The sequence below is a fragment of the Panthera uncia genome, chromosome B4, assembly GCF_023721935.1.
Source record: "Panthera uncia isolate 11264 chromosome B4, Puncia_PCG_1.0, whole genome shotgun sequence".
NCBI classification, from domain to species: domain Eukaryota; kingdom Metazoa; phylum Chordata; class Mammalia; order Carnivora; family Felidae; genus Panthera; species Panthera uncia.
The window spans coordinates 56,746,455-56,757,088 of NC_064809.1; the positions used below are offsets into that span (position 1 = coordinate 56,746,455).

General features: G+C 35.5%; 1 protein-coding gene across 1 annotated transcript in view; it reads left to right on the forward strand.

Annotated features, from left to right (window-relative positions):
• Window positions 1-10,634, forward strand: part of IRAG2 (inositol 1,4,5-triphosphate receptor associated 2) — a 128,982-nt gene that overhangs the window by 52,086 nt on the left and 66,262 nt on the right. The window contains exons 11-16 of the mRNA XM_049625199.1: window positions 26-85; window positions 185-249; window positions 969-1,068; window positions 2,756-2,887; window positions 3,626-3,727; window positions 4,908-5,071. Coding sequence (XP_049481156.1) covers window positions 26-85; window positions 185-249; window positions 969-1,068; window positions 2,756-2,887; window positions 3,626-3,727; window positions 4,908-5,071 — 623 coding nt within the window. The remainder of the gene's footprint in view (window positions 1-25; window positions 86-184; window positions 250-968; window positions 1,069-2,755; window positions 2,888-3,625; window positions 3,728-4,907; window positions 5,072-10,634) is intronic.

The following is a 10,634-nucleotide window of genomic DNA, read 5'->3' on the forward strand; positions in this document are numbered from 1 at the left end:
TGGTATTCTCTCTTCTGCTTTTCAGAAGGATTTAAGTATAGAAGAACTTAAGTCAACCATCATAGAATATGGAAACATTATAGAGGTATACCATAATAATCTCACAGTTTGCAAGGTGGGGTTGTTTAAATGTAAATCTCCCATTAGAGTAACACGTATAGCCTAATGTTGTATGTGATTCCAGAATTTACGAGGCGATAAAAACAAACTGGTTCATGAATTACAGCACTTGCAACAGGAACTTATCTTGTAAGTAGAGCAACTTCTCACCAGCCTTCTCTCTCTCATGTGCCTCCACCCTGCATTATTGGTCTGCTGAGCTATGTACAATTCTTTGTGCCACATTCATGATATTTTTCTCTCCTTTTCTGCAATAGATCTCCTTCTCAGTTTTCCATGACCCATGCTTTTTTCTTACTTTGAGATTAAGCAATCCTTTTGAATGCACGCATGGCATGCTGTTCTTACCTCTTTATTAACATACATCATCTTATAATTGTTTTTAAGTATGCACACTATGCTATCCAGGAGTCTACAGGAGCCACACAGATATCAAAAGTGAGCAAAATATTTGGGATAAGTGCACACATTTAGAAGAGTGACAACTGAGAAAAGTGTATTACCCAGATGAAGGCCAGTGAATCAAGAATATATGGGCCCAGTGTAGCTGCATCTTTTGATTTTTAAAAGAAAAGCCAGAAATCTAGATTTTCTCATTTTTAACTATTGGCTCTAGTTCTTAAAAAAAGAGAGGAAAAAAAAAAAACATGGCCTACTTGTTTACAACCGCCTAGAGTCATTAGTCTGTGCTGGTCCTGGAGGACAGAGAATATTATTTCTCTCTATTACTAAGTACCTTATACAATCCTTGGCACACATGAGGGCTTACTGGAGTGATAAACCCCATTTTGGTGACTTATAACATAGTCACATCTAACTGGACTGGATTATTATTTTCATTTTTCAAGAAATGGGATCCAGCTGAATGTTAGCGAAGAGTGTAATAGTATCATCTCTGAAGAAGAAAAATCTTTACATTGTGAACTCACTCTTGCTCAATCTGCAGAGGTAGGTAATTATCATCAAATGCAAAACTTCATAAGATAAGACCATATGCAATAGCTTACTTCAGGTGAAGGTCCAAGCTTGCTGAAGAGCACCTGTGATATTTTGAGGAAATCTGTTGAATGTTTTTAGAATCCAAACCTAAAGTCTCTTAGCCTGAAAAAAAAATGGACCTTTTTCACGTTATGACTGAAAATCATAGTGAGGTTAAGGCTAAGATTGAAGAAGCATGTGTTCAGTGTATCCAGACTTTAGAAATCTGTATAGTCTTAATATTTTTTTTTAGGAGAAAGTACCTGTGCCGATCCCCGGGCCTGGGGTCCTGAAGATAACGATAGAGATCCCTGAACTATCTTTAGGTATTTCCCTAACCCCCCAAAATAAATGTATCTGACAAAAATAAAGATGCTTAGAAAAGTCATGAAATTTCTTTGCTCTAAAATGAAATTGTAGTATCCCAATGTAATGGCACTGATTATTACATTCTGAACAGAAATTAGCATTTTTATGTTTTTGGTTAATTTAAAAATGCAAATGAATTATTACTTTAAAACATTTCTGTTAGGAAGACCCAGTTTTTTCAGCATGGGAGGAAATTATCAAAAGCCTTCTTGGGGATGAAATGTTGGAGATCCACCCCCCAAAGACTATATTTTTACTCCTTTGTACTTTCCAGTCTGTGCTTGTTGTGTTAGGAAATGCTTTGTTAGCAAATTGCTTTCTTTTCACCACTTTGATGGGCTTTCCATGTCTGTGGACGATGGATATGTCAGAATGTCCTCCTCCTGACAGCTGTGACATGACCTTGAAAGAAGAGGAAAAATGTCTTCAGGGCAAATGCTGTTTGAATTTCTCCTGCCAAGGATCCGGGGGCAACATATGCTGCCTTCATCTAAAGCTGTCTCCGGCAGCCTTGGACATTCTTCTGAGGGCTGTGCTTTCCTGACATTCTGTTTCAAATACTCATCATCTTACTGTGTTTTTGAAACCAGGCCAGACTGCCAGACTGAATGAAATGGTGGCAAATCTGCCACAGCAGTCCTCTGAGATGATAATGATGTCAAGATGCCAGCCTGTAAAGTTCTATACTTCTAAACAGGGGTTAAGCAGCTGGCAAAGTTCTGGCTCTGAGGTTTATCATTCTAATGGCTTAGGAAGTGTAGAAATAAGAGCTCTTGAAATGTTTTCCAACAGGCAACAAGAAGGAAGTTAAATGTGGTGTGGTCGTGTATCAAAAATACGATAGGAGACGGATGCTTTGGGAGAACCATAAGAATTTATCCTTTGGAAAACATCATCTGAGAGTGACTTTTATGAAAGGAGGAGACAAAAGAAACTAGTTTTTTGCGGTGGCGGTTATTGAACACCCTCCCCATAGTTTTTTTTTTTTTCTTGTGTATTTCTTTACCTTCCCCTATTTTCTTAAATTAGAACCATAGTGGTTTATATTATTCACATGTAAATGTTATCTATTGAATAAATGTTTTTCCTTAAGAATGAATAAATGTTAAGTTGACGCCATCCTAGAAAGAAAATGTAAGCTGTTGTTCGGTAACGTAGGAGGATTTCATAAAACAACTAGCACTCTCTGGTGGGGACAGTTATATTGACCCATGAATATCATTTGTATAAAAAAATAATGTTCTTTATTAGAATGACAGAGTTGTGGACACTTTAATAATTGTTTCAGGACAATGAAGTTGAGTGGCAGTGCAGTTTCACCAGTTTGTCATCTCTGGATATGTTGATGGACCAAGAAATACTATTACTGAGAAAATTTGGACAAAAGGGAGTGGAATTCATAGCTGTCCTTCAAAAGCTGGTATTGTGTAACATGTACTGTGGTGATTCACTGGCTACGAACATTTGCAGATAGCTGATCTACAGTATGTTTGTGGAGTACAGGCATATCTGTGTTTTGTTGAGATTCAAATTAATCCTACTATGAAAAGAGATTTTTCTTAAACCTTCCTGAAGATGATCTTCCAGTTCTGGCTCAATCAGGACAAATAGGTTGATCATTCGTTATAAATTGTTCGAACTTATTTTTCCTACAGGCTAATCATTAGTATCAGAGGACTGAAGACATAGTATCTAGTGAACAGTTTCTTTCTGGCTAATAGTAGTACCTCTTATTCCATTTTGATTTTTGGCTAGAAATGAGATGGTTAGAGGAAGAAAACATCTTACCTTCACGTTGGTATTTCTAGACACTTTCATAGTACCTAGCGTATGGTAGGTAGTATTTAAAGAGTGGAAAAAGAAATCCATGAAAATGCTTGTTTCCTACTATTTGAGACAGGAATAAAAATGTGCATGTTTTGTCTTAAAAAATGATTCTATCTGTATATATTCAGCATATATGCAGCACCTGACAAGAGTTAGCATTTACACATGGCAATATCCCGGGATAAAGGAAAGTCATGGGTGGCATTAAATGAGAAAGAACTGTGTATGGTGTCTTAATTCTCTATAGAGAACCTTTGGTCTAAATTACTTCTTATATAATAGCATATGCCTTTCACCTGAATTCCCAGTTGAACATGTGGAATTCTTTCAGCACAAAGAAGTTTCTGAAGTTGAAACCCTCATGGATAGCTCTCTACAGTGGGTAACTGGTCCAGAATTTACTGTGAAAAAAAAGTGGGAGAACAAACTTACTGTAAGTGTTTTATGTGTTTGTGATTTTCCTATTTTTTCTTCTGCTTTATTAAACCAGGTAATATTATATGCAGTATCATTTCTAAGACTTTATGTAGTTTTCTGCTATCTCGGGCTGTTGATGTGTATGGAGTGTATGTCTGGGGATGTGTGTGAGTATGTACATGTGGGTGAAAGTAAGAGTATGAGGGTGAGGATAAGTGTGTGTAAGGGTGAAGGTAAGTGTGTCTAAGAGTGACAATAAGTGTGTGTGAACATGAGGGTAGCATAAGTGTGTGAGAGCATGAGGTAGGTGCGTGAAGGTAAGTGTGAAAATAAGTATGTATGAGAGTAGGGAAAAGTATGGGAGAGCATGAAGATGTGTGTGTGAGGATAAGTGTGCATGAACATGAGGGGAAAAATGAGAGTGAGGACGTGTGATATGTACTAAAGAGACAGGATAAAATAATTGAATGGAAAACATATTTTATTTGAATCTTGTGAGAACTGCTAGTCTAAGCTTGAATTTTTCTTTGACTTATTAAAATTGCTTAAATTTGAAAAAAAAAATTGCTTAAATTTGATGGAATAATTATTGTGCAAAGGAATGTTATTCCTGAGATTCTGATAGTTTCATTATACCAGAAATTAGCAGAACATTGGAAAAATGAGAACTTAGGTAACTATTTCCTGTTTGGTTATAAAGGAAGCATAAAAGAAGAAATCTCCTTATCTTTTATCTTATTATCTCTACTTCTTGGCTGCCAGACAACTTTCTAACATCCATAAGTTTCCTAAGTTAAGCTCAAGCAAGAAGTGAACTCTGAAATACTAATTTCAACCTCCTTGACAAACCCTTTTTTGTTTTAATTGCTTTTGAGTATGCTAATGAACAAATACTGATTTCATTGCATTTCCTTGCCCCATTCTATTCTAAAGCAGTTGTGATGATTGATGAAATGGTTAGGGACTGCTTATATTAAAAAAGCTCAATTTTAGTCACATAATAGGCACGCAATATGTACTTGTTAAATTGAGATAATGGGTCCAAAAAATAATCTTTGGACAGTTGAGACTTGGTATCTGTTCAGTTAGAAGTTTAGTGTCTAATAACCATGAATACGATTGAGATGGGAATGGCCTGTCATTTGTTTATATTTAACACTGGAATAGTGGAGTTTGTTTTGTGACTTTTCTTGTAGGAAGTCAAATATAAAATGGAAGAGAAACTAAATCTTTGCATATTAACGCTGAACACCTTGGAAAGCCAGAAAAAATCTCTTGATAAAGAATCTGTCAAATTAATAGAGATTTTGAAGAGATTCAGGCTGGAATATTTTTATTTCAGAAAAGAATTTCTTTCCAGGTGATGGTCATTTATCTGCAAGAAACCCATGCTTTGTATAATGACACGTTTGGGATTGTACCACGGCATTCAGTTTACTTTTTTCAAGTTGTATGCATAGATTTCAGATGATGATTTCACTCTTTCAAGGAAGGCATTTTGTCTGATAATTTTGAATTATGAAGTAGCATGAAATTGACATAAATATATTCAACTTATATATTGCAATAAGTTGCAAATAGTGAACTTTAAAATTTGTGGAAACCTATTGTATAAGGAGTTATTTTCCCTAAAGAAGAAAATTGGAATTATAGAATATAGAACTCTCTTAATCAGAAAGGACTTCAGAGATCATTTAGTAAAACCTTATAATTTTACACAGGACTGAAGCATAAGGATTTAAAGTGAATTGGTCAAGACCTTAGGGTTATTAATGGGAAATCTACAAAGAAATCTATTATTAATGGAAGAATTTGAGTCTGTTGACTCCTGTCCCATCTGGCTTCATTTTCTGCCTCAGTATACAATGTATTTATTGCACTGGGCACTAGTCAATTATATTTCAAGTAAGAGAAGTCAGGGAATAGAGGACTCTAAATGTAAAATAATTTACTATCTTACTCTCACCTTCATTCTTAATTCACCAAATTCTTGAAATTTGTGCCCTCTGTAAGCCACATACTAAACAAGGACAGCCAGTAACATCTTTTGTTGACCACTATTTATGTATCTGCTAGTACCACACTAAGAATGCCCTTAAGAAATGCTTTTTTGGTGAGTGAATGAGCATGGGTGTATAGTGTATTTGAATAAGATTAAAAAAAATGTAGTTAGAGACTGAAGTTGCTTAAAGAAAGTAGCCCGAAGAAACTGTTTTATTCCCACCCCACCCCACCCCAATAAGAAAATTAGATACCAGAAAGAGGTTAATACCAGAAGGAGCTCTCTCAAGAAAATGATCATCTACTCTCCCTAAGAAGCAGGGAGCCCAGACTTCCCCATAGTGGTGTGTGGGTTAAGTGGATATGCAGCTTCCTTACACAGATAACATCTCCACAAAAGGGAGCGTTAAAATTCTTCTTTTTAGCAACAAAGACCTATTTGGAGAGAGTCATTTCTGAATAAGTGAATCTTCTATATTCTATAAGACTCACAAGCAGCCCAACTAAGTAACAATAGGTGAACTTTGTTGAGAGCTTACTGTGTTAGATGTAGTGTTAAGAATTTGACATTCATTTATCTTGAGAGTTTCAGAGATTCATTCAAGGTTGCCCAAGAGGGATTATTAAGCAGCAGCTGGGATCAGACCTAAATGTGTGTAACTTCAAAACCCGTGTTCTTTCAACTATTAATCCCCTACCATCCTCTTGTTAAAATTGGATGAAATATTCATTAAAAATATTCTGGGAACCTGGTATTGAGCAGGTTAAGCCCAACTGGTTAAACCCCTGCCTTCCAGATATAATTTTAAATAGACAAAACCATTTAGTGGCTACACAAAAAATGATTTGGCTATAAGTTTTAAACGAGTAAGCTTTATCTATGAGTAGGGAGTATTTTGTGGGGATTAAAGTAAGAATTCTATGTTTAGAAATATTTATTAAAGGTAAACTCTCAGGGGCCGTTTTCTGGGAAGGAGAAGGCTTCATTCTGTTGTAAAATAAATAGGCTTAAGTACTGAGGAATGGAAAGAATTGAATGAGTCAAGGAGAGGCAATGAAAGGAAAAACTGCTCTTGAAAGTCTCAGGGAGTGTAAAGTATGTCATTTGTGCAACACCCAATTGCCAACTCCTTGTCAGTTATTTTTCTAAATGCTAGAAAATTAACTAAGACAGAAACCTCTGCATCCATGAAACTAGTATTTTTAAGGTATTCAAAGAGTGAACAAATAAACATGTAACTATATACTATAATACCAGGCAATGGTGGTAAGTGATATAAAGAAAATTAAGAGAATAAGAAGACCAGGAATGATGGGGCAGGAGGACCAAATTTTAGAAGGAAGGGCCAGTAAAGCCTTGTCTGTGATTGGTAAATTTAGTAGATAGCTGAACAAAGTGAGAGTATGAGCTAAGAGATGATCTGGGAAGGGTTTTAGTCAGAGGAATTAGCTAGTGCAAAGGCCCTGAGGTTTTAATGAGCTTGCATGTTTGAGCCACTGAGTTAGAAACTATTTCAATAGTGTAGGTGAAGGAGTGTAACATGAGTCAGGGTGAGCAAGGAGATAAGAAATGGTTGGATTCAAACTTTATTTTGAGGATGGGTCAGATCTTACATGCTAGTGAATTTGATGTGGGAATACAAAAAAGTGTCATCCTTGACTTACAGCATTGTTGTTGGTTTTTTGTGTTTTTTTTTTTCTGAAAACTAGGTAAATGGGGTTCTCTTTGGATAGTGAAGTTTCAGGGAGAATCAGATGACAGGAGTAGAAATCAAGATTTAGCATTAGGACATGTTAGCAAGGAGATATTGAATTTAAAAACACACTCAAAGCTGATACTATATATCTTAACACAATAATGCAAGTCACTATGGAAGAAACATCTTCAAAGATTTAAAATCTCTTGAATATCTTTAGTAGCTAGTACTGTCTAATTCTTTAAAAGCTATTTTTAAGACTTAATCACAAAGTGCATTATAGGTGCAAATATATGTAATATATATGATTAAAGTTGTAATTAAATATGGATTTCTGTTGGTCCTTACAATCCTTTTGCTTTCCCTTGGAAGATAATGGACAGTCTTGAGAGCTTAGACTATTACAAAAGAGAAAAGTTGGTAAAACTGATGTCTTAAGAAGAAGAAGAGGAAGAGGAAGAGGAAGAGGTAATGTCAGCAAGAAGGTCAAATAGGAAGCCCTGGGCCTTCCTTCCCTCATGGGATATACTGATTCAACAGTGATACATGAACAAATTCACTTTTCTGAGAAATTCAGAAACTAGTTGGGAGGCTCTGCACCTGGGTGGATGTGAAACCAGCCACATCAACGCTGGTAGAAAAATTCTAGATACCTTGTCAGTGTCATTCCTGCTCCAGGTATAGGACCATGTGATCAGAAGGAATCCCCCAGCATCCGGCTTCTCCCTGGGAAGAAAAGAATCAGACTGTGTGTCCACATTCCAACATTTCTGAGGACTTGCCAAGATAGTGGCTTTTGACTCAACTGTCTCAAAGTGCAGATGGAACTGGGCATACTGTAGACACTTAGGGGACACTAAGAACAGTGATGGCAGGTGGAACTAGCACACAAGTACTCATCATAGTGCCCTAGCTCAGAACAAAGAAAACAGATGAAAAACCCCAGATCTTAGCTTCTCCCTAGGGAAGGAAAAGAATAGGATCACTTTTCTGAGGGGTGTCTAAAAGACTGGCTTCTGTCACACCCATCTTAGAGCAATGTTACTATCATACTCTAGACACTTAGGCTCCAATTAGGATGATAATGGTGATTTGAATTAGCATGAAGATTTGCAAGCCCCCAGAACTCTGCCCAAACTGATTGATAAAGGTTTTCTCCTGTATATATGAGTCCAGGCTATGGAGACTGGGAGAAGTGGTTGTTTTTTCTGAAGTGCAGATACTGACACAGAGTCAGAAGAAATGAAGAAGCAAAATCTCCAAAAACTGTCACTAATTGAATCAGAGAAATGATTTACCTCAAAGACAATTCAAAATAACTGTCATAAAGATGTTCAATGAGATCAGGTAAAGGTAAATATATATAGAGAGAAATATAGAATACTGTAATATTATAGCAGTGATAAGCAAATCACTTAATTATAAGATAAAAGTTTAAAAATTGTAAGTATATAAAATGATAAAAATAAAGTACACAATAAAAATTTGTAAGTTGCGTCAGTAACAAAGGGGGGGAGGGGAGATGTAAAAGTATAGTTTTTGTATGTGATTGAAGTTAAGTTGTTGTCAGCTTAAAATACTGTTATGTTTTATGTAAGCCCCATGGTAACCACAAAGAAAATATCTGTAGAAGATACACAAAAGAAAAAGGAGTCAAGAACTATTAAAAAAAAAAAAAAAAGAAAGAAAGAAACACGAAGACAAGGGAGGAAAAAGGAACAAAAGAACTGCAAGACACAAAACAATGAAAAATGGTCACAGTAAAAAGGGGTCATAAAGGTCCCTCTTTATCAACAATTACTTTAAATGTACATAAACTTTCCAATCAAAAGACATAGACTGGCTGAATAGATTAAAAAACAAGATCCAACTATATGCTGTCTGCGAGACTCCCTTCAGATGTAAGGACACACATAGGCTGAAAGTGAAGGGTTAAAAAAGATAATCCAGGCAAATAATGGCCAAAGGAGAGTCAGAGTGGCTATACTTACATCAGAGAAAAGACTTTAAGTCAAAAATTGTCACAAGAGACAAAGGGAGGGCAGTATACGGTGATAAAAAAGGATCAGTTCACTAGGAAGATATTACAATTAAAAATACATATGCATTCAGTATCAGAGCATGTAAACATATAAACCATATATTGACAGAATGGAAGGAATAACTAGCAATATAATAGGAGACTTAAATATACCACTTTCAATAATGGATAGAACATCGAGGCAGAAGATCAATAAGGAAACAACATACTTGAATATTATAGACCAAATGGACCTAACAGACACTTACAGAACATTCTACCCTATAGCTACAGAATATACATGCTTCTCAAAGGCACATGGAACTTTCTGCAGGATCACATGTTAAGTCACAAAACAAGTTTTATCAAATTTAAGAAGATGGAAATTATACTATCTTTTACAACCACAGTGGAATAGAACCGGAAATCATAGCAGAGGAAAACTGGCAAATTCACAAATATTTAGAAATTAGCACACTGCTGAAAAACCACAAAGAAGAAATTACAAGGGAAATTAGAAAATATCTTGAGACAAAATTGAGCACAACATATCAAAATATATAGTATGCAGAAAAAGCAGTACTAAAAGAGAAGTGAATGGTGACAAATGTGCCTACATTAAAAAGAAGGAAGATCTCAAGTTAACAGCCTAACTTTGTAGCTCAAGAAACCAGAAGAAGAAGAACTAAGATCAAAATTAGAACAAGGAAGGAAATAATAAAGATCAGAGCATAAATAAATGAAACAGAGAATAGAAAAACTCTTTAAATAAAAATCAATAAAACTGAGTTGGCTTTTAAAAATTTTAATTTTTAAAATATCTCCAATTTATAATTTCAACTCTAGCAGAATATAGTTATTAGTTTCAAGTGTACAATATGGTGGTTCAACAATTCTATGCATTACTCAGTGCTCACCATGATACATGTATTCTTATGCCCTTCACCTATTTCACCCATCCCCCACCCACCTCTAGTAACCATCAGTTCTCTATATTTAAAAGACTTGTTTTTTGTGTGTGTGTTTGTCTTTTTTTTCCCCCTTTATTCATTTATTTTGTTTCATAAATTCCATGAATGAAATCATGGTATTTTTCTTTCTCTGACAGATCTAGGTCCATCCATGCTATTACAAATGGCAAGATTTTATTCTTGTTTTATGGCTGAGTAATATTCTGTGTGTGTGTGTGTGTGTGTGTGTGTGTG